The 23,955-nt window shown below is 48.1% G+C and overlaps 1 protein-coding gene across 1 annotated transcript in view; it reads left to right on the top strand.

The window, feature by feature from the left end:
• Positions 1-983: 983 nt before the first annotated feature.
• The window catches only part of LOC122564935 (ral guanine nucleotide dissociation stimulator-like), a 185,706-nt gene continuing 162,734 nt past the window's right edge, over positions 984-23,955 (top strand). The window contains exon 1 of the mRNA XM_043720431.2: positions 984-1,677. Coding sequence (XP_043576366.1) covers positions 1,657-1,677 — 21 coding nt within the window. The 5' untranslated portion in view covers positions 984-1,656. The remainder of the gene's footprint in view (positions 1,678-23,955) is intronic.

Below are 23,955 nucleotides of genomic sequence, written 5' to 3'. Positions count from 1 at the left end.
GGGTGGTAGGTGAGGACCAGTGGGGTTCTGTCCTGGTGGCAATTGGAGGGGCGGGGCTCAAGGGCGGAGGAGCGGGAAGTGGAAGAGATGCGGTGGAGGGCATCGTCGACTACGTCTGGTGGGAAATTGCGGTCCTTGAAGAAGGAGGCCATCTGGGTTGTACGGTTTTGGAACTGGTCCTCCTGGGAGCAGATGCGGCGGAGACGAAGGAATTGGGAATATGGGATGGCGTTTTTACCAGGGGGCAGGGTGGGAGGAGGTGTAGTCTAGGTAGCTGTGGGAGTCGGTCGGTTTATAGTAGATGTCCGTGTCGATTCGGTCACCCGACATAGAAATGGACTAGACTTACCAAGCAATACAGAGGAGGCCACATCAAAACTGTGTTAAATCAACACTAATCCCACTTTCCAGCATTTGGCTTTGAACGTCATGACATTTCAAGTGCTCATCTAAATATTTTTGAATGGTTTCCCAGCTCACTTAGCCTCTCAGGGAGTGCATTTGGAATCCCCATCACCCTCTGGGGGAGGGAGAAAGCATTTGTCAACTCTCTAAAGCTCCTGCCTTGGTCCCTCCTAGTTACTGACTCTTCATATCATGTCTGAACAAGTTAATTCAAAAAAAATCTGAAATCAGAACTCAATATGAGGCATTCTTAGTGCCATGTGCAATGACCTTGATCTAAATGCATTAATGTCTCATTCTAATTGATGTGAGAGGGTCAGGGGCAGTGGCATCTATTAATACCATCAGTGGCAAGACAACTAGGAGAATGTTATCGAGTTGAATGTTTTGACTATAGAAACACAGGGTGAGATTGAGGGCTGCTGGTGATGAACACAAGCGCTACCAGTCACCCCCTGCTCCGATAGAGGGGGCGGTGATACTGAGTGACGCTGACGATGCACGTATGACAGTGTTTGGGGGAGATTGGAGGAGAGGAGAGATTATTTAATGCTTTGAGGAGTAGGAGGAAGAAGGAGATGCAATCCGGTGTGTTTTTAATCGGAATGCGAAGGCTGTAGAGCTTTGGGAATGTGGATATTGTTGGATTCACAACGACAGCGTTCAACACTAGGTTTACCTGATCTTCAAGACCAAACCTGAGGGAGAGAGAGAGACACCAGGGACACAGTTCCCCGCCAGACAATCTTCACTCGCTTTCCAAACGGGAGACCATCGTTCCTTTGGAGACTGTGCTCGAATGAAGTTAATTTTCTGCAGCCTCTCCGGATTGGTGTTTATTCTTTTTGGTGGAATGATTTGTATAATTGTTCCCATTTAAAGACTGGGCTTTATTTTTAACACCACTCTCCCTCCAGTTGGCAAACTCCAGCGCTGGATTTTGCTTCCCTTTTTAAAGAGCTTTTTTTTTGCATTTCTTTTTTTTTAAAAGAAGGATTGGCGTTTGCTTATCTGTCTCTCATAACAGTTTTATATGCAATGGTGTATTCACTGCTGGGATAGAGACTTTTGCACCCGGAGTGGAGAATGTAAAGAAGGCAGGCTGGGGTAAGAGCTTGTGAAACCCAGCCATCGCCCCCTCTCACCCAGTGACCCTCCAGAGAGCAGAGCCCGGCTTGGCTGACCCACACAGTGTTTGGGGAGACGGAGGGGAACGTTCCACTGAGCACATTGGAGAGACTATGTTTGGAGATGATGAGGTGGAGTTCCCAGGTATGTGATCCCCATCCACAGGCTGGAAATGAGACCTCCAGCTGCAATACTTCTCATGATCGTGTTGTGTTTGAAGATGGTGCTAAACACCCATTACAATCTCAACTCAGAATAGTCAATCCTGTTTTATTTTCCATACTGTGTGTGGTTCTTTTTCTTTTGGGGTGGTGGGAAGGATGGCATTGATTTAGAAATTGAAATCTGAAGTGCATACCTGTTAAGGATTGCCTTAGATCGGATTGGATGACTCTCCTTTTTTTCTCTCTCGAGATGTTATTGGAGAGCAAACCCGCCCGCCGCGGGTTTCAGCTTCAGTTGGTGTCGTGCATGAGGAAGAGAGAGAATAAATAATCTTCAGTGTTTGTTTCTCAGCGTCGCCCAACTCCCCCGTCAAAGACGCCCAGGCTTTTAAATGACGTAATGCTTGTTTGTACAATTGGGATGGTTTCATTTGAAAACGCATCAAGTGGGAATCTTTAATCTCAGGGGCACGTCTGCATCTGCAAATGGAACCTCCCCTGGTTGCCTGTAAGGTCACACCTTTGGAATAATACCCTGCTGGTTGCAATGATCAGAAAGCAAAGGGCTAATAAAGTGTTAACTTGTGTTTACTATACTGTCCTACATCAAACTTCAAGGGTTCATTGTAGACTGTTTTGTAGGGGTTCACGCTGGGCAACATTATATATTGTCAAGTGCAAATGCCCTGAGCCCTTCTCCCCCTCCCCAAGAAACCCTGATTGCAATTAGTTCCAACTTTATCAAGTGATAATCTGTACATATAAAAACACAAAGCAGCAGAGTCCACCTGTAGTGTGGAAGCATTTCCCGTGCTGGATGGAAGATTGTTTACGGACTCTTCACTCAAGCTGCCTCACTGTAATCTACCAAGACAGGTCTGACCACTATTGTTTAAGTCAACCCTGGGGATATTTCAACCTGATGTAGGTCATTGAACAGCCCCAGTAGCTAATGGAGCTTTTTGGTTCCTTGCTTCACTGCAGGCAGTTCTGCTTTGTATGCGCAGCCAGCATAGGAATTCATGCGATAAATATGACAGAAAGGAGGCCATACAGCCCAGTTGGACAATACTAGCATTCATGCTCCATTTAGGTCTCCTGCCATTTTTCTTCAACTAAATCTTACATTATAAGCCTGTATTTCCTTCCCTCTCATCTGTTTGTCCAGATTCCTGTTAGGTATATCTCTAGTATTCACTTCAACCATTCCTTGTTGAGTTCCACCTCCTGCCCATTCTCTGGAAGGGGGGGCCTATAAATTGACATCATCCCACTGCTGGCCCTAATTATAACAGGGGTTAACCTGACTATTCCCAGCCTCACTGCAGTAATTATAGGAGTTTCCTTGTTGTATCGCTGGCTGTGTGAGCAGGAGGATATGAAGTCCCCACAATCTTATAGCACCAATGGCAATGGATGAGCATAGAACAGGAGCCACACCTCCGGGGGGGGGGGGGCTCCCTTGGATGTAAAAGTACTTTCAGATCTCCTGAGGTACAAATGCACTGCAGTTTCTAGTGTAGACCAGATGGGCTGAATGGCCATCCTGATTGCTGCATCACTCTGCGATGCTTGTCCTTTTCATCAATGTGGTCGGACAGGTCGCTGATTATTACCACCACACATGGGCTGAAATCATGCTCTAGAAGAACATAAGAAATAGGAGCAGGAGTAGGCCATGTGGCCCCTTCGAGCCTGCTCTGCCATTCAATAAGATCATGGCTGATCTTTTCATGGACTCAGATCCACTCACCCTCCCTCTCACCGTAACCCTTAATTCCTTTACTGGTCAAAAAATTATCTATCTTTGCTTTAAAAACATTTACTGAGGAAGCCTGAACCTACTTCACTGGGCCAGGAATTCCATCGATTAACAACCCTCTGGGTGATGAAATTCCTTCTCAATTTAGTCCTAAATCTGTTCCCTCTAATTTTGAGGCTATGCCCTCTTGCCCTAGTTTCACCTGCCAGTGGAAACCTCTCTACATCTATCTTACCTATTCCCTTCATAATTTTATCAGTTTCTATAAGATCCCCCCTCATTCTTTGAAATTCCAATGACTATAATCCCAGCCTACTCAGTCTCCCCTCATAAGCCAACCCCCTCAACTCCAGAATCAACCTAGTGAATCCCCACTGCACCCCCTCCAGTGCCAGTACATCCTTTCTCAAGTAAGGAGAGCAAAACTGCACACAGTACTCCAGGTGTGGCCTCAGCAGCACCCTGCTGTGACACCTCTTTGGTGTAGACTTCGTTGAAGACTACAACTTCTACAAACCACTCAGTTTTCCACCCAGCAAGCCCCCCGACCGAATTCTTCTGCTAGAACAGGGGGCTTTGGAATAAATTCTGGAAGAAACTAAGTTGTAATGTTACTGACAATGTGCAGCTGCCACGTGCCAGGCGCAGTCACGAGTAAGGAACTGCACACACAGACGCTGCACCTTGGCAGTGTGCGTTTTAATACATGGCCTCTCTGCACTCACTGCTGCTTCAGTGGACGTGGCCTCACTCAGTTAGGAACGGAGCCAGGCACAGAGCATGTCCTTTGGCTGCACCTTATAGAACATGACTCTTGGCCCTAACTACATCTTGTCAGACATGATCTGTGCGCTGTTAAGTTGATGGATCTCACTGAGACTGACAATAAATTACTATTTGCTGTGGTGAAAAATGGGAGCGTGTGATATTGTTTTGTGAGCACGACTTCTGTGATTAGGCTATCATTGTTATAGATTCCTAACAGCTGAGGTTTTTTTTTCTGTTTGATGTGGTCCTTTGCGTTTGGAGGTAAGGGACGTTCCGTGCAATGGGTTTGGAATGGTTTAATTCTCGGTGGATGCAGTGCAGTCAGAGACCTTCTGGTGAAGCTTCTTCAACTCTGCTCCATGAACAACCCTCAGTCCTTTCACTATTATATAGCAGGATGTACATTTGTATAGCACCTCTCACAGCCTCAGGATGCACAAGTTGCATATTTTTGAAATGTAAGTTTGCAATGTGGCAGTCAGTTTGCACACAGCAGGATCCCATCATCAGCAGGGTATCATCTCAACCGAAAGGTTGGGCCTCTGACAGTGCAGCACTCCCTCCATAACACACGAGAGCTTCAGCCGAGAGAGGGACAAGAGTAGTTCCAGTGTGCGTCACCAACAGCTCACGACTTAATATTAGTACATCCTGGGAGTTCACAGTGAGATTAGATTCCTTACAGTGTGGAAACAGGCCCTTCGGCCCAACAAGTCCACACCAACCCTCCGAAGAGCAACCCAGCCATACCCATTCCCCTACATTTACCTCTTCACCTAACACTACGGGCAATTTAGCGTGGCCAATTCACCTAACCTGCACATTTTTGGACTGTGGGAGGAAACCGGAGCACCCAGAGGAAACCCACGCAGACACGGGGAGAATGTGCAAACTCCACACAGTCAGAAGCCTGAGGCGGGAATTGAACCCGGTTCTTTGGCACCGTGAGGCAGCAGTGCTAACCACTGTGCCACCGTGCCACCCACTTGATGCTTCTTGCCGTGTGTTTCTGCCTGGGTGGGAAGGGTGGTCAAAAAATATTGTTTGTTATTGCAGTGGAGCACTCCATTGATCATGGAAGTATTGGGAGATGGGTGAAGGGGAAAAGATGTTTTGACTGATGACCAAGAATGTAGAGCACGGTGTTGTCATTTTTGTTTTAGGTGTGGGGAGTTGAGGGCACAAGTGCGATAGGTGGCAACTAATACAGCAGCCTCACCGCTGAGTTAACCCAACCCCACCTGATTGCCCACCTGTCAGCTTTTTAAGAGCTGATAGGCAGATCTGGATGTGTCTCTCATTCTATCATGGCTCCCAACACTGGCGTCCTGTGTTGCTAGAGGTTACTGGCCAAACAGAGGCCAGCGCTGAGGTCCACTTTCAGACCCATGGGATGGTTAATTTTTTTTTCGATTCTCGTGGGGTGGATATTGCAGCCATCGGAGCTTCGGAGGCAAAGGGCTTTCAGAGGTCACCCCGTTGGGGAAGTGATGACCTGGTGATATTATCCAGAGATCCCCCCCAGTAAAGTTCCGGTGGCTTAAGTTCAAATCCCATCCCGGAAGATGGTGGAATCTGAATTCAAGAAAAATCTGGAAAGTCCAATGATGACATGAAACTGTTGCCGATAGTTGGAAAAGCTTATGAGGTTCAGAAACGTCCTTTAGCTGAGGATAGGGCCCCTTACCTGGTTTGGCCTATGTGTGACTCCACACCCACAGCATTCTTTCATGGAATGAGCCAGCATTTGTTGCCCAGTGGGCAGTTAAGAGTCAACCATATGGCTGTGGGGCTGGATGGCCATTTCCTACCCTAAAGGATATTAGTGTTGGGCTTTTCCCGAAAATCATTTAATGAATTTAAATTCCAGCATCTGCCATGGTGGGTTTCCAGCCCAGGGCCCCAGAACATTACCTGGGTCTCTGGATTAACAACCCAACATTAACTCCACGAGGCCATCGCCTCCCTGTGGAGACAGTGAGGTTTGCAGATGCTGGAGATCAGAGTTGACAGGGTGTTGCTAGAAAAGCACAGCAGGTCAGGCAGCATCCGAGGAGCTGGAAAATTGACGTTTCAGGCCAGAGCGCTTCATCAGGAAGGGCTGGTGAAGGGCTCCAACCCAAAACGTTAATTTTCCTGCTCCTCAGATGCTGCCTGACCTGCTGTGCTTTTCCAGTACCTCCCAGTGGTTGACCTACCTGCCTTCTGGGATGGATATAAATGGGTTAGATGGTGGCCTAGCCAGCAATGTTCCCAGCCCATATACAAATAAAAAATGCACATGGTTTTGGTTCCCTCGGGTTTGGGAGAGGTTTTTGATTAGATTAGATTCCCTACAGTATGGAAACAGGCCCTTCGGCCCAACAAGTCCATACTGACCCTCCAACGAGTAACCCACCTGGACCCATACCCCATACTTACCCCTGACTAATGCACTTAACACTGTGGGCAATTTAGCATGGCCAATTCACCTGACCTGCACATCTTTGGATTATGGGAGGAAACGGAGCACCCAGAGGAAACTCACACAGACTGCGCCTGAAGTAGGAATCGAACCCAGTACTGTGGTGCTGTGAGGCAGTAGTGCTCACCACTGAGTCACCGTGTTGCCCCTTTTTTAAAAAAATGGTGGAATAGATGAAAATAGTCAGGGGTGACTTGGTGGAGGGGGGAGGTGTTTGATGTGTGCTTTAGCATTTCTGGTTATTAAAAAAAACTTCTAAAAAGACACAAAGTGGAGAGCTCAGGGTTCTGATGGTACTGTGGTAGAATCCATATCTTGGAGCTAGGAGACCTGGGTTCAAGATCCATGTGCTTCAGAGGTGTGTTATAGCATCAGTACGTTGTCTACGTGCACAGCAAAAGACATAGGGCTCTCATGATATTGTCCTTACCTCCAAACTGGGAGGAGCAATTTCAGGTCCTGCAAGCTTAAAAAATGTTTAATGATATTTCTAAACTGGTTGATAGGGACAGTATCTAGAAACAAAATCAAGGCTTGACTCTATTCTTTTCACTGTCCAGGCTCCTCTTGACATTTTCCTAGCTACCATCAGTTCTGAGGAAGGGTCACTTGACCTGAATCGTTAACTCTGATTTCTCTCCACAGATGCTGCCTGACCTGCTGAGCTTTTCCAGCAATTTTTGTTTTTGTCCCCTCTGGAGTATTGTTTTCTACTTGCGTTGGATTTTTCTGGATTCCCACTCATTCGTGACAGTTAAGCAGTGCACAATATCACAGACTCAAATTTCACCCATTCTCACGCTGCCTAACCATCCTCTCTACCTACGTTGCCCTCATCAGCTCAACAATTGATCTCCTTCCCACAGCACTTGACCATCCCTCCCTGTGGTGGTGACTCTAACCCTCAAGTTCATTTCCGTGAACATTTTTAACAGCTTCTTGTGACAAATTGGTTGCAGGCCCATCCCAATTGAGCCACAGTCCCTAACTAAAACAGAAATTGCTAGGAAAACTGGCAGCATCTGTAGAGAGAGAGAGCAGAATTTCTTCAGCAATTTTTTTTGATTCTGGTTTCCACCATTCACAGTTCTATAGTGTTGTTTTTGAGCTAAGATCCCTGTCTGTCTAAGTTTATTTGAAGTGGGAATGAGGGTGTGTGTGTGTAGAGAGAGAGAGAGAGAGAGCGGGGGTGGTTGGAGTTTATCGGCTGTGTGCTGACTAGGTGGTCTCTCTGGCGGCTGTGGCCTTGTCTCTTGTTGAATCATATTTCTTGAATTTAGGAAATTTATTTCAATCCAATAAATGGCTGCTTGTGTTTACAAGAAATCATGGAAACTAAATGTAATTCAACAGCTAATCTTGTCTTGCTTGAGGTTAATTGTGATATATTCTAACCTTGTAAGAATGCCAGATGTGGGAAATTTTGGACTGAGCCCAACATCTCAGTTTTTTGCTTATGGAACCAGATGCTCATATGCTTTTTTTTTTCCTCTTTCTGTTTCTCCTTTTCCTCTCTTGCAGACCCTGATTCACTTCGGGACCACTGTCCCACAACCAGAGTCCACTCTCTGGACAGTGGCAGTTCCTGATTTCCAAACTAGTTTACCCCGATGTCTGGGCTACTAGGCTATACCAGTGCTCACTGGGTATGTGCCTTCTATCAGGCATCTAGTACAGCAATGTGGAGGCTTAAAACCCCAGTTTGCATCTGAGAAAGGATGTTCTGACAGAATGGGGTGTACGTGCAGAGGGGGGATTGCAACCAAAGTTTACAAAACTGCTTCCTGGGTTGGTAGGACTGATGGATGGATGGGTTAGGATTATGCTCACTGGAGTTTAGAAGAATGTGGGGGATCTCATAGAAACGTGTAAAATTCTAACTGGACGAGACACAATAAACACTGGAAGGATGTCCCTGAACCAGAACCAGGGGTCACAGTCTGGGGTAGGTCATTTAGGACCCAGTTGAGGGCAAATGTCTTCCCCCAGAGAGTGGTGAGTCCGTGGAATTCTCTGCCCCAGAAAACGGTTGAAGCCGAAACATTGAATGTTTTTAAGAAGGAGTTCGATACAGTTCTTAGGGCTAAAGGGATCAAAGGGTACGGGGAGTGACTGGAAACAGAGCACTGAACTGGAAGATCAGCCATGATCATATAGAATGGGGGAACAGGCTCAAATGACCAAATGGCCTATTCCCACTCGATGTTTCTACCTCATCTTTCCTTTTCCCCCTATGCCTGCCTCCAATGCCGAAGTCAGCAAATTGGAACAGGATTAGATATCTAGTCAGGAGCACTCCTAGCATTTAAGCAAATCTAACTATATTATCAAAAGTCATGCAACACCAAGTTATAGTCCAACAGGTATATTTGAAATCACGAACAAAATTGCACTTCAACTACCCAGGTACCCAACTAGATAAGGTATGGTGTGAAAGACATAAGGACACCAAGTTCTTGAATTGCATTCAGGAGAGTGTTTATAGCCATCATCTAGCTATCCCAAGGAGATTATGTACAATTTTACATTTGGTTTGAGGAAATTAACCTGGGCAGGTGGATGAAGTGGCAGTGAGTGACCAGTTGGAAATAATGATCATAAAGTTATGTCATGGAGGTGCCAGTGTTGGACGAGGTCAGAAGTCACATGACACCAGGTTATAGTCCAACAAGCTTTCAAAGCACTGCTCCTTGTCAGGTGAAGTGACAAAGTCACACTGAAAACTTATGATTTCAGATAAACCTGTTGGACTGTAACCTGGTGTCGTGTGACTTCTGATAACATAGCTAGATTTATTGTGGAAGGGGGCAAAGATGGACCAGGAATAAAAATTCTGAATTGGAGAAAGACAAACTTCACAAAGCTGAGAGATGATCTGGGCAAAGGCGGACTGGTTGTAGCTTCTTGAAGGGAAGTCAGTGACAATTCAATAGGAAGCATGCAAAAGCGAGATTGTACTGGCGCAGTGTTCCTGTAAAGACGAAAGGTGGGACTTCTGAATCCAGAGTTATCCAGAAGAGTACAGGGTAAGATAAAGCAGAAAAAAAGAGCGTATGGCAATCTCAACGAAGTGATTATTTTCGGAAGCTTAGAGATCCATAGAAAGGATAGGGTAAATAGGCAAAGTCTTTTCCCTGGGGTCGGGGAGCCCAGAACTAGAGGGCATAGGTTTAGGGTGAGAGGGGAAAGATATAAAAGAGACCTAAGGGACAACTTTTTCACGCAGAGGGTGGTGCATGTATGGAATGAGCTGCCAGAGGAAGTGGTGGAGGCTGGTACAATTGCAACATTTAAGAGGCATTTGGATGGGTATATGAATAGGAAGGGTTTGGAGGGATATGGGCTGGGTGCTGGCAGGTGGGACTAGATTGGGTTGGGATATCTGATCAGCATGGACGGGTTAGACCGAAGGATCTGTTTCCATACTGTACATCTCTGTGACTCTATGACTCTATGTCTACGGGTCCCTGAAGGTGACAGGACAGGTAGGTAAGAAGGTAAAGAAGACACAGGGGATGCTTTTCTTCATTGGTGACAGACTGATTCCAAGAGCAGGGATGTATGCAGGAACTATACAAGATAATGGTTAGGCCGCAGCTGGAGTTATGTGTACAGTGCTGACCACATTACAGGAAAGACATAATTGCTCTAGAGAGAGTACAGAGGAAATTACAGCATTGTTGCCAAGGACTGAAAATTGCAATCATGAAGGAAGATTGGAAAGTTGTTTTCCTTAGAATAGAGGAGGCTGAGGGGTGATTTAATTGATGTGTCTAAACTCATGAGGGGCTATGTTAGAGTGAGGAGGGAAGACCTGTTTCCATAGCAGATAATTCAGTTACCAGGGAAAACAGATTGAGGTGATCGATAGAGAATTAGATGGGACATTTTAACTCCAGAAGTGGTAGGTGTTCAGAATTTGCTACCCAGTTTGGTGCTTGATGTGAAACAGAAAATAAATTTCATCTGCCCCTGTACCACCAAAACCTACATGGCTATGGATCAAGTGCTGGAAAATAGCATAAGATAGAGTGGCTAGTTCATTCATGGTGGGCTGAATGGCCTTTGTCCTGATGAAAGGCTTTTACCTGAAACGTCGATTTTCCTGCTCCTCGGATGCTGCCTGACCTGCTGTGCTTTTCCGGCACCACTCTGATCTAAACCTTGGCCTTTGTCAGTGCCGCAGTGTTTCTGTGGTTCTATGGTCTCATCCCTTACTGCAGAGGACTTCAATACTGAGTGGAGCCTCTGGGCCAGGACAGTTCCAACTGAGCGAGCTGGATATTTGTTGAAATTCCATCAGGGAACAATCATAATGACAGCAAGAAATTGAAGGAGAAAGCAATTTCCATGATCATTACCCTGAGTTAGAAATGCTGTGTCTTTGGTTTTCTCTCTGTGCCTCATCAGCCAAACTATTAACTGTGTCATAATCATTGTCCCTTGCAAGTCCCAGTAGATTAGGGTGGCACAGTGGCTCAGTAGTTGGTGCTGCTACTTTCCAGTGCTGGGTTCGATTCCTGCCTCGGGCGACTGTTTGTGTGGTGTTGGCACATTCTCCCATGTCTGCGTGGGTTTACTCCGGGTGCTCCAGTTTCTTCACACAGTCCAAAGGTGTGCAGGTTAGGTGGGTTGGCCATGGGAAAAGCAGGGTTGAGGTGGTGAGTCTGAGTGAGATGCTCTTTACAGGGTTGGTGTGGACTTAATGGGCCAAATGGCCTGCTTCTACACTGTAAAGATTGATTTGTTGACCACTCCTCAGTTGAAAGGTTTGAACTGGTTACAGTGTCCAGTTTGATAAAGGAGCAATGATTGGGGATCCGATCCCTGTTATTGGAGTCTGCTTGTTGCAGGGTTCAGCTCTTCATGTAAGACATGTCTCAAATAGAAACCGGCTACCAAAAACCATCTTCTAGATCTTTCTAATCATCCTCTCCAGACTATTTATAACACATCTCTGGATTGGGTATGACTTGTACCCAAGCCTTCTGACTCAGAGTCAGGGACATTACCATTGCTTCCTCAAAGCCCTGAGCAGCTGCCTCATACCATTCTATAAGTTCCCCAGCCCTCTTGCTCTGCCTGTGGAAGTGAAATCAAATTTAGTTTAACTTCTGTACAGATTCAGACCCTGACAGAGATGCACATCCTAGTCATAATGAGTTCTGATTCAATTCATTCACTCTGTGACTGGACTTCAAATTGTTATTGTTTTGCCAAACCCCTCCTTCAATGATGGATATTGATGCAACTACTGTAGAAAGTTTGGAAAGTTTCAAAGTTAAACAGGGCTGTTATCGAGTGAGCTGTAACCCTACACTTAACAACAATAATTCCTATTCAGACAGCACTGCTAATGTGGTGGACCATCCCAAGATGCTGCAAAGGAGAACTAGATGACACCAAGGTGAGATGGGTCTTAAAGAGTTTTGTTGTTCCAAATTAGAGACAAAATAATCTGCAGTCCTGAAGAAGGGTTATACCCAAAACAATTTATTCACAATTATATTGATGAATTGGGGTTGGGGACCACGTGTAGTGTGTCAACGTTTGCAGATGGCACTAAGATGAGTGGCAGAGCAAGGTGTGCAGAGGACTGTGAAACTTCACAGAGGAACATAGATACATTGAGTGAGCAAAGGTCTGGCAGATGGAATACAATGTTGATAAATGTGAAGTCATCCATTTTGGTAGGAATAACAGTAAAAAGGATTATTACTTGAATGGTAAAAAGTTGCAGCATGCTGCAATGCAGGGGGACCTGTGTCCTTGTGCATGAATCACAGAAGGTTGGTCTGCAGGTGCAACAGGTAATTAAGGAGGCAAATGGAATTTTATCCTTCATTGCTAAGGGGATTGGATTTAAAAGCAGAGAGGTTATGTTACAGCAGTACACAGTGCTGGTGAAGCCACACCTGGAGTACTGTGTGCAGTTTTGATCTCGTTACTTGAGAAAGGATGTACTGGCACTGGAGGGGGTGCAGAGGAGGTGCACTCGGTTGATAGGGAGTTGAGGGGGTTGGCTTACGAGGAGAGACTGAGTAGATTGGCATTATAGTCATTGGAATTTTGAAGAACGAGGGGAGAAACTGATAAAATTATGAAGAGAATAGATAAGATAGTAGTAGAGAGGATGTTCACTGGCAGCTGAGACTAGGACAAGAGGGCATAGCCTGAAGTTTAGAGGCAGGAGATTTAGGACTGAGTTGAGAAGGAACTCCTTCACTCAGAGGGTTGTGAGCCTGTGAAATTCCCTGCCCAGTGAAGGAGTTGACGCTACTTCAGTAAGCGTTTTTAAACCTAGGATAGATTTTTCTTGGAACAATAAAGGAATTAAGGGATTCGGTGAGAGGGTGGGTAAGTGGAGCTGAGTCCATGAAAAGATCAGCCATGGTCTTGAGTGGCAGAGCAGGCTTGAGGGGCCAGACGGCCTACTCCTGCTCCTCGTTCTCATGTTCTTATGTTCTGAAATGCCGGCTTCTCCACCACCTGATGATGCCTGCCTTGCTGTGTTCTTCCAGCCTCCTGATTGTCTACCGTGTTGTTCCAAATGGCAATCTAAACTTTTAATGCACTGAAGAGCTTTTTGACCGTCAAATGTTAATTTATCAACGATAGATTTCATCTCAGCCTGGAACAGTAACCCAGGAGTTTTTAGCTTTTAATTGTATTTGCAGCAATCCTGTGTTGTAAAGGTCTAGAGCTGACTCTGAGGTGTACCTGGACCCAATAGAATGTTGCTCGTGTGGGAGCTGGCTAATTAATGCTCAGTAATCCGGTATCCTGTTACTAATTTACATCAATTGGAGAGAATGCTAATCTCCAAACATTAACAGCCAACCTCCCACTTTAGACCAACCTCTGGATATATCTTAATGTTTCATGGTTGGGATTCAAGGTTCAACTTGGGCACGATGCAGAAGGGGATGGTTTCCATGGTGATCCTTCATTCCCTTCAGGAAGTGAAACTGTAAAGCTATTTCCCTGATAAACAGGCCCATTCGGAACAGGTTCATTGCAGGTTGTGAGGGAAAAATGAACCAAACTAACTAAATCATTGGAGTCGCAACCTTTATCATGTCCAAATGCTGGAGTGTCCATCACCCTGAGCTCTGACTGACAGGAGAGATGAAGGAAGCCATGGGGTTCGACGTGTTGGTCCGTGAGATTGTGCCTGAAATTACTGATTTGTCACGGTTCAGTGTGAGGGGTCCTTGCCTTCAAGTGACTTATTTTTATACATCCCACTTTATTGGGATTTTTTAAAAAAAACACAACCCGTACCTTTAATGATTAAATGTTGTCCAATATTTATTTCTCAACTGACGTCCCTAAAGCTGTTTGGTCACGATCATACTGCGGTTTGTGAAAGCTTGTCGGGTGCTAATTGGTGTCACAATTCTTCACTTATAAAAATGATTGCATTTTTAAAATAGTTCACTGTCTGGAAAGGGATGTCCTGTGGTTGTGAAAGGTGCTATAGAAATGCCAATCCTTTTCTTTCTGTCTCTCTAAATTGCGCCATTGCAGATCAAACAAACTCCGACATTGGAGCACAAAGGCCAGTTAATTGCCCGAAACTTTGTTTCTCCTGCTGCTCGGATGCTGCCTGACTGGCTGTGCTTTTCCAGCGCCCCACTCTCGATAATTAATTGACCCCATAGTGTTGCTGCCTCTTCACCCTGTGCTAAGGTGCTGCAGGTCTAATCAGGTTCTGGTGCCACTCGAGTTGAGTGGCCCAGTTTAATGCGCACATTTTAAAAAATTTATTCATTTGTGGGCATCACTGGCCAGCTAGCATTTATTGCCCATCCCTAGTTGCTCCTTTGAGAAGATGGGGGTGAGTTGCCTTCTTGAACCACTGCAGTCCACCTGCTGGGAGTTGACCCACAATGTCCTTAGGGAGGGAATTCCAGGATTTTGACCCAGCGACAGTGAAGGAATGGCGATATATTCCAAGTCAGAATTATGAGTGGCTTGAAGGGGAACTTGAAGGTGGTGGTGTTCCCATGTATCTGCTGCCCTTGTCCTTCTAGATGGAAGTGGTCATGGGTTTGGAAGGTGCTGTCTGAGGATCTTTGATGAATTTCTGCAGTGCATCTTGTAGATGGTACACACTGCTGCTACTGAGTGTCGGTGGTGGAGGGAGTGGATGTTTGTGGGTGGGGTGTCAATTAAGTGGGCTGCTTTATCCTGGATGGTGTCAAGCTTCTTGAGTGTTGTTGGAGCTGCCCCCATCCAGGGAAGTGGGGAGCATTCCATCTCACTCCTGACTTGTGCCTTGTAGATGGTGGATAGGCCTTGGGGAGTAAGGAGGTGAGTTACTCACCGCAGTATTCCTCACCTCTGACCTGCTCTAGTAGCCACTGTGTTTGTGTGGTGAGTCCAGTTGAGTTTAGCAGCATTGCCACCATCGCGCTTACTCTGAATTCTGGGGCGAGTGTTTTGTTTAGCAACAGGTACACTGTCCCAAGTAAGACCATAAGACATAGGAGCCGAAGTAGGCCATTCAGCCCATTGAGTCTGCTCCACCATTCAGTGAGATGATGGCTGATCTGATCATCTCCGGTAGCCTTGGGAGGCAGAGCTGAAACACTGGACTCAGGTACTGACCCTAATACTATCCTCTGGGATCAGCCAAACGATGGGCTGTATATCCGTGTTCTTAGGCTGTTCCGGGAGCAGTAGCACTGCGTCCAGTTTTTGAACATTTCTGGATGTTTGGCTAGCTGGTTTTTTCGACATTGTACCTGTACTGGTCTGGTACTGGTCCTGTACTGGTATTGTGTTGGTACTGTGCTCGTACTGTAGCCCTTTTACTGGACACAATGTGACTTACTACCCCTGCCTCTCCTCAGGACTCCTTCGGTACATCTCCTGAACTTAGCACCTTGAAGGACAAACACCTTCTTCCCTCCAGCCCCATCCCAACTGAACACCCCCATCTCCACCATACCATACCCAACCCAACACTCCACTTCTACCACAACCCCAACACCCCCTCCCCTCAACCCAAATCCCAACCTAACACTCCCCCATGCAACCCAACACCCAATCCCCTCCACCTAACCCCAACCCAACACCCCCACCCCAACCCACCATCCCCCTCCTCTCCACCCCACCCTAATCCAACACATCCTCCCCCTCCAACACCACCACAATCCAACACACCCCTCCCCCCAATCCCAACACTCTTCCCTCTACCCCCCACTGTCAACCCAACACCCCCACTCCTCCACCCTCCGCCCCAATCCAACACACCACTCCCATCCACCCCCACCTCAACCTATTATCCCTCTCCCCTCCACCTCCGCCCCCAATCTTCCAACCCACCCCCCTTCCCCTCCGCCCCACCCCAATCCAATACACCCGTCCCCTACACACCCAACCTAATACCTCCCTCCACCTGCACCTCAATCCAACACCGCCATCTCATCCACCCCCAGCCCTTCCCCTCCATCACAACTCCCACTCAACAACCCCCTCCCCTCTACCCCCACCCAATCCAATACACCCCTTCCCTCCACTCCACACCCAATCCAACACACCCCACCCCTCCACCCCAATCCCAATCCAAAACGCCCCTCCACTCCACACCCAATCCAACACACCCATCCCCTCCACCCCAATCCCAATCCAATACACCCCTCCCCTCCACTCCACACCCAATCCAACACATCCTCCCCTCCACCCCAATCCCAATCCAACACACCCTTCCCCTCCACCCCAATCCCAATCCAACACACCCCTCCCCTCCACTCCCGCTCCAAACCAACACCCCCTCCCCTCCACTCCACACCGAATCCAACATACCCCTCCCCTCCACCCCAATCCCAATCCATTACACCCCTCCCCTCCACTCCACACCCAATCCAACACACCCCTCCTCTCCACCCCAATCCCATTCCAACACACCCCTCCCCTCCACTCCACACCCAATCCAATACACCCATCCCCTCCACCCCAATCCCAATCCAACACACCCCTCCCCTCTACCCCAATCCCAATCCAACACACCCCTCCCCTCCACTCCCGCTCCAAACCAACACCCCCTCCCCTCCACTCCACACCGAATCCAACATACCCCTCCCCTCCACCCCAATCCCAATCCAATACACCCCTTCCCTCCACTCCACACCCAATCCAACACACCCCTCCCCTCCACCCCAATCCCAATCCAACACACCCCTTCCCTCCACTCCACACCCAATCCAACACACCCATCCCCTCCACCCCAATCCCAATCCAATACACCCCTCCCCTCCACTCCACACCCAATCCAACACATCCTCCCCTCCACCCCAATCCCAATCCAACACACCCTTCCCCTCCACCCCAATCCCAATCCAACACACCCCTCCCCTCCACTCCCGCTCCAAACCAACACCCCCTCCCCTCCACGCCACACCGAATCCAACATACCCCTCCCCTCCACCCCAATCCCAATCCAATACACCCCTTCCCTCCACTCCACACCCAATCCAACACACCCCTCCCCTCCACCCCAATCCCAATCGAACACACTCCTCCCCTCCACCCCAATCCCACTCCAACACACCCCTCCCCTCTACTCCACACCCAATCCAATACACCCATCCCCTCCACCTTAATCCCAATCCAACACACCCCTCCCCTCCACCCCAATCCCAATCCAACACACCCCTCCTCTCCACTCCCGCTCCAAACCAACACCCCTTCCCCTCCACTCCACACCGAATCCAACATACCCCTCCCCTCCACCCCAATCCCAATCCAATACACCCCTTCCCTCCACTCCACACCCAATCCAATACACCCATCCCCTCCATCCCAATCCCAATCCAACACACCCCTCCCCTCTACTCCCGCTCCAAACCAACACAGCCTCCCCTCCACCCCAATCCCAATCCAACGCACCCCCACCCCAACCCACCATCCCCCTCCTCTCCACCCCACCCTAATCCAACACATCCTCTCCCTCCAACCCCACCCCAATCCAACACACCCCTCCCCCCAACCCCAGCACTCTTCCCTCTACCCCCCACTGTCAACCCAACACCCCCACTCCTCCACCCTCCTCCCCAATCCAACACACCACTCCCATCCACCCCCACCTCAACCTATTATCCCTCTCCCCTCCACCTCCGCCCCCAATCCGCCAACCCACCCCCCTTCCCCTCCGCCCCACCCCAATCTAATACACCCGTCCCCTACACCCCCAACCTAATACCTCCCTCCACCTGCACCTCAATCCAACACCGCCATCTCATCCACCCCCAGCCCTTCCCCTCCATCACAACTCCCACTCAACAACCCCCTCCCCTCTATACCCAATCCAATACACCCATCCCCTCCACCCCAATCCCAATCCAACACACCCCTCCCCTCCACCCCAATCCCAATCCAACACACCCCTCCCCTCCACTCCTGCTCCAAACCAACACCCCCTATCCCCTCACCCCCAACCCTCCAGACACACTGCAATTCCTCTCACCCTTCCTCCTGACTCAACACGTCCCATTGTATAAAATAAATCAAGTCTGGGTGATAACAGTTCCTGACGCTATCTGTTTTCTGTGTGTGTTTTTTTTTTCTTCAGCTTTGTTCAGCATGGTTTGTTTTTTATCCATAATTTCAGTACGTGTGCAGTGTACGTTTTTTTAAACTCCGCTCTATCGAGTTGAATAAATCAGTTTGCAATGTTTTGGAGATGACTCAGATCCTGCCCATCCACAGCCTTTCACGGCGTCTGAGTCATTGCCTCAGTTGTGTCTGTACTGACACTGCTCATATTAGCTCAGATTCACCGCGCTATTGTCCCTGAGCATGGTTGGTGCTGCTGTATCCACCCTGTGCCTCAGTGGGTAAATGCTTAGCTCTGTGCCTTGGTCACCCCACTCCAGCCTCGGAACACCTCTCCCTCCCATCCTCCCCAGCTCTCTATATTCCTCCAATCCTGGTCTCTTGAGCTAACTCCTTGGTAGTTGTACTTTCAGGTGTTTTTCTTCATCATTATTTGCCCCTGGGGCTTGCGCATCACTGGCTGGGGCAACATTTATTGCCCATCCCTAATTGCCCCTTGAGAGAGTGGTAGTGAGCTGCCTTCTTGAACCGCTGCAGTCTTTGTGATGTTATTATAGAGGGAGTTCCAGGATTTTAACCCAGCAACAGTGAAGGAACGGCGCCATATTTTCAAGTTGAAGGTGAATGGCTTGGAGGGGAACTTGTGGATGGTGGTGTTTCCAAGTATCTGCTGCCCTTGTCTTGTGGGTGGCCTCATAGCTCAGCAGTTAGCACTGCTGCCTCACAGCGCCAAGGACCCAGGTTCAAGTCCAGCCTTGGATAAATGTGTGGAGTTTGCTCATTTTCCCCATGTCTGTGTGGGTTTCCTCTGGGTGCTCCGGTTTCATCCCACAATCCAAAGATGTGAAGGTCAGGTGGATTGGCTATAGGAAATACAGGGTTACAGTGTTAGGGTAAGGGTTGGGTCTGAATGAGATGCACAATGCATAAATATTCCAGCGCAGTACAGATCCTTGTGCACTCGATGTTGTGCCAACCTGTGGAACCAATCTAACCTACACTATTTCATTTTCATCCATATGTTTATCCAATGACCATTTAAATGCCCTTAAAGTTGGTGAGTCTACCGCAGGCAGTGCGTTCCAAGCCCCTCCTACTATCTGAGTAAAGAAACTACCTCTGACATCTGTCCTCTCTATGACTCTATATCTATCATCCTTCAATTTAAAGCTAGCCATCGCCATCCGAGGAAAAAGGTTCTCAATAGAACATTCAGAAAGTTGGTGGGAACCCAATGGGCCAAATGGCGTGCTTCCATACTTTAGGGATTCTAGATGGAAGTGGTTGTGGGTTTGAAAGGTACTGTCTAATGAGGCTTGGTGATTTTGAGCAGTGCATCTGGAAGATCATACACACTTCTGCTACTGAGTGTCAGTGGTCGGGGGAGTGAAGGTAACGAATGTGGCACCTATCAAGTGGGCTGCGTTATCCTGGATAGTGTTGGGTTTAGCCTTGAGTGCCGTTGAAGCTCTCGTCTTCCAGTCCTGGACTTAAACCCTGTGCAGTTATTTCCAATATAAGGTTGCCAATCCTTGAGGAATAACCTTGAGTCTTCAGGAGGGAAGGATCTAATCTCCAGGGCAGAGTGGCTAAGCAGAAAATTTATTCGGATGTTGGAAGAAAATAATGTTGAGGATGGGGATGCAAAGGGTCAGGGACTGAAAGTCCAATAGACAAGGAGTCTATTCAGCTTCCAATTCATATGGGAAGGTGGGACGTCCCAAAGATAGACATTTCCAACAATCAGTGGGAGGAGATTGGGGTCAGGGTGATTGGAGACAAGAAGTCACCTGATGAAGGTTCCCGAAATATGGCCAACTAGACTTGGGAACCATACTTCCACTATAAATGGGCATCTCCCTTTTGCTCTCTGCCACCGTCCATATTGCCTTTTCTTTCTTTAATATGATTAGATTACCTACAGTATGGAAACAGGCCCTTCGGCCCAACCAGTCCACACCGACCCTCCAAAAAGTAACTCACCCAGACCCATTTTCCTCTGACTAATGCATCTAACGCTATGGGCAATTTAGGAGAAAGTGAGGACTGCAGATGCTGGAGATCAGAGCTCTTCAGGAATCCTCCTCTGCCCTTGAACCCCGCCCCTCCAATCGCCACCAGGACAGAACCCCACTGGTCCTCACCAACCTCCAGACACATCGTATCATCCTTCGTCATTTCCGCCACCTCCAAACAGACCCCACCACCAAGGATATATTTCCCTCCCATCCATTTCTATCTCGGGCGACCGACTCAACACGGACATTCACTATAAACCGCCCGACACCCACAGCTACCTAGATTACACCTCCTCCCACCCTGCCCCCTGTAAAATCGCCATCCCATATTCCCAATTCCTTCGCCTTCGCCGCATCTGCTCCCAGGAGGACCAATTCCAATACCAAACAACCCAGATGGCCTCCTTCTTCAAAGACCGCAATTTCCCCTCAGACGTGGTTGACGATGCTCTCCACCGCATCTCCTCCACTTCCCGCTCCTCCGCCCTTGAACTCCGCCCCTCCAATCGCCACCAGGACAGAACCCCACTGGTCCTCACCTACCACCCCACCAACCTCCAGATACATCGTATCATCCTTCGTCATTTCCGCCACCTCCAAACAGACCCCACCACCAAGGATATATTTTCCTATGGACAATTTAGCATGGCCAATTCACCTGACGTGCACATCTTTGGACTGTAGAAGGAAACCGGAGCACCCGGGGGAAACCCACGCAGACACGGGGAGAATGTGCAAACTCCACACAGACAGTCACCCGAGGTGGGAATTGAACCCAGGACCCAGGACACTGAGGCAGCAGTGCTAATCACTGAGCCACCGTGCCGCCCTATGTCACTGTCTGAAGTAATTGGGGAACAAAGAAGGACAAATGCAGTTGCTCCACATGATCGAACTGATTGGGATGTACAGGCTCAGGGAGTTGAGTAGTCAATTCCTCTGCCTATTCCCCATTCAAACATGTCTCTCTAACACAGCTCCAGGCTCAATGACTCACTTGTACATGTGGTGACTGTTGGAGACAAATAGTCTGGCAAGATCCCACAAATCTTGCTGCTGTGCCAACCGAGATCACATGACCAAAGTGGGGCGTGAGATGGAACTTTATGAATCACAAGCAACGGCAAAGCAACTCCAAACCTTTCTTTGGTTTGTTGAAATCAAAACGTAGTATGTTGGGGCAAAACCGTATTCCTTTCCCGCAGTACAGTTCCTCAACTCCTTGGGTTTTCTCACTCCCTCCTGCTGAAATCTGAACTTGTGTTCCTCCCCCACCCCCAACCCCTTCAGTTTGCCGCTGGGTGGAATTTTCCATTCTCGTCGGGTACCTCACTCACTGTCATGTTGAGAAAGCTGGGTGGTTTCGTTTTGTGGTTGGGGAGCAGGGATCATGGTGAGATTGGAGCAGGGATATCAGGCATTAGGGAAACGAGGTGGCTGTGAGACGTCTGCTTCCTCTCTCCGGGCAGTGAGGAGGGGTGTGGAGCAAGGGTGTCTCCTCAGAGCAACAGCCTACCCATGCTGCTTTGCAAATCATGGTGGCCAACTCTCTGTGTCCCACCTGAAGCTCAGACGTCTTTTAATTTGTTGCAGGACTGACCAATGAGGAGAGATTGACTAGATTAGGATTGTTTTTGCTGGAGTTCAGACAAATGAGGGGGGGAATCTCACAGAGACTCATAAAATTCCAACAGGACTAGACCAGGTAGATGCAGGGAGGATGTTCGTGATGGTGGGTGCATCCAGAACCAGACATCACAGTCTGAGGATTCGGGGTGGACCATTTAGGACAGAGATGAGGAGACATTTCTTCACACAAAGAGTAGAATTCATTACCACAGGAAGTAGTTGATGCCAAAACATTGAGTGTATTCAAGAGGTGGCTAGATACAGCACCTGGGGCAAATGGGATCAAAGGTTACAGGGAGAAAGCAGGATTAGCCTGTTGAGTTGGAAGATCTGCCATGATCATGATAAATTGCAGAGCAGACTCGAAGGGCCAAATGGCCTCCTCCTGCTCCTATGTTTCTATCTGGGTATCGCTGGCTAAGCCAACGTCCCTAATTACCCACATTGCTGTGGGTCTGGAGTCACATGTAGGCCAGACCAGGTAAGAATGGCAGATTCCCTTCCCTGAAGGACATTAGTGAACCAGATGAGGTTAACCCCAACAATTTCGTAACAGTTTTACTGTCATCAATAAAAAGTAGATTAACTCCAGAGATTTTTAAATTCAAATTCCACAACCTGACGCCGCAGGATTCGATCCAGTGTCCCCAGAACATCACCCAGGGGGTCTCTAGTTTAATAATCTGATGATAAAGCACTAGATTACCTCCTATGATAATCATGTTCCTTAAGATTGGCCATTCATTGACCACACAAGGGCCTCATTTAGTTGTGATGGGGGCGGGGAGCACAGTAGGTAAAGCTTGGGCCTTGGATGCCCAGAGAATAACTTGGGAGGATGGAGGTGGGAAAGCAGGAAGAGAGGGAAGCCTGCATCCAGCCCAACTCAAGGCCCACGGCCTCGAGAAGTGGAGGATTCCCCTCCCATCCCCTCATCTCCCTCAGTGAGACTTTCCTTGTTCAACGCAGTTTGCCTTCTGTCCATCAGGTGGAGCCATTGTCTCACTCCCTTGGCAGTCAACCCCATCGCAGCATTGAAAGCAAAACTGCGCAGATGTCAGCAACCTGAAATAAAAAGAGGAAAGTACCAGAGAAACTCAGCAGGTCTGATGACATCCACGGAGCAAGAACCTATTATTCACCCTGAAATATTAACACTGTGTTTCCCTCCATGGATGCTGTGTTCCTCCACATTTTCTGTTCTTTCTACAACAAATCTCATCGCCTCTCTTTCCTTCCTTCTAGTTGCATTTATGTAGTGCCGTCAACACAGTGAAACACTCCAAGTTGCCGGGCCTAAATAACAGGAGACCTTTAAGCCCCTTGTGGGCGGCACGGTGGCACAGTGGTTAGCACTGCTGCCTCACAGCGCCAGAGACCCGGGTTCAATTCCCGACTCAGGCGACTGACTGTGTGGAGTTTGCACGTTCTCCCCGTGTCTGCGTGGGTTTCCTCCGGGTGCTCCGGTTTCCTCCCACAATCCAAAAATGTGCGGGTCAGGTGAATTGGCCATGCTAAATTGCCCGTAGTGTTAGGCTAAAGGGGTAAATGTAGGGGTATGGGTGGGTTGCGCTTCGGCGGGTCGGTGTGGACTTGTTGGGCCGAAGGGCCTGCTTCCACACTGTAAGTAATCTAATCTAATCTAATCTTGTCTGTAATTTATCCTGGCTGTTGTGTGATCTAACTTTATACCTCCATTTGACCAATAACAAGTTACAAAAATACCGAAATTCCGAGACCCCAGGCCAGGAAACAGAAAGGTTACACAAGGGGTGGGAGTGCTGACTTCAACAGGATGAGATCCAATAGTTGTTCTGATTGAGGTTATGAACAGATTAAAGTCATTTTATTTCAATTTCTAATCCACGGATAAGAATGGAATAATTTGTTGAGTTAAAACTCTGCTCCGTGTCTCCCAACTCACACCAAACCCAACTCTGCCGTGTTTACCGATCTACATTAGTTTGTGGTCTACATAGCATTATCTCTAGGTTCACACCTCTCCTCTGTAAGCTGCTTCAGTCCCACTACCCTGCAGAATCTCTGCCCTCCTCC

Source organism: Chiloscyllium plagiosum, unplaced genomic scaffold (assembly GCF_037043375.1).
Source record: "Chiloscyllium plagiosum isolate Xiang-an unplaced genomic scaffold, Cpla_swu_hap1 HiC_scaffold_21, whole genome shotgun sequence".
NCBI classification, from domain to species: Eukaryota; Metazoa; Chordata; class Chondrichthyes; order Orectolobiformes; family Hemiscylliidae; genus Chiloscyllium; species Chiloscyllium plagiosum.
Note: the sequence above shows the minus strand (reverse complement) of the source record. Positions and strands in the feature narration are given on the sequence as shown.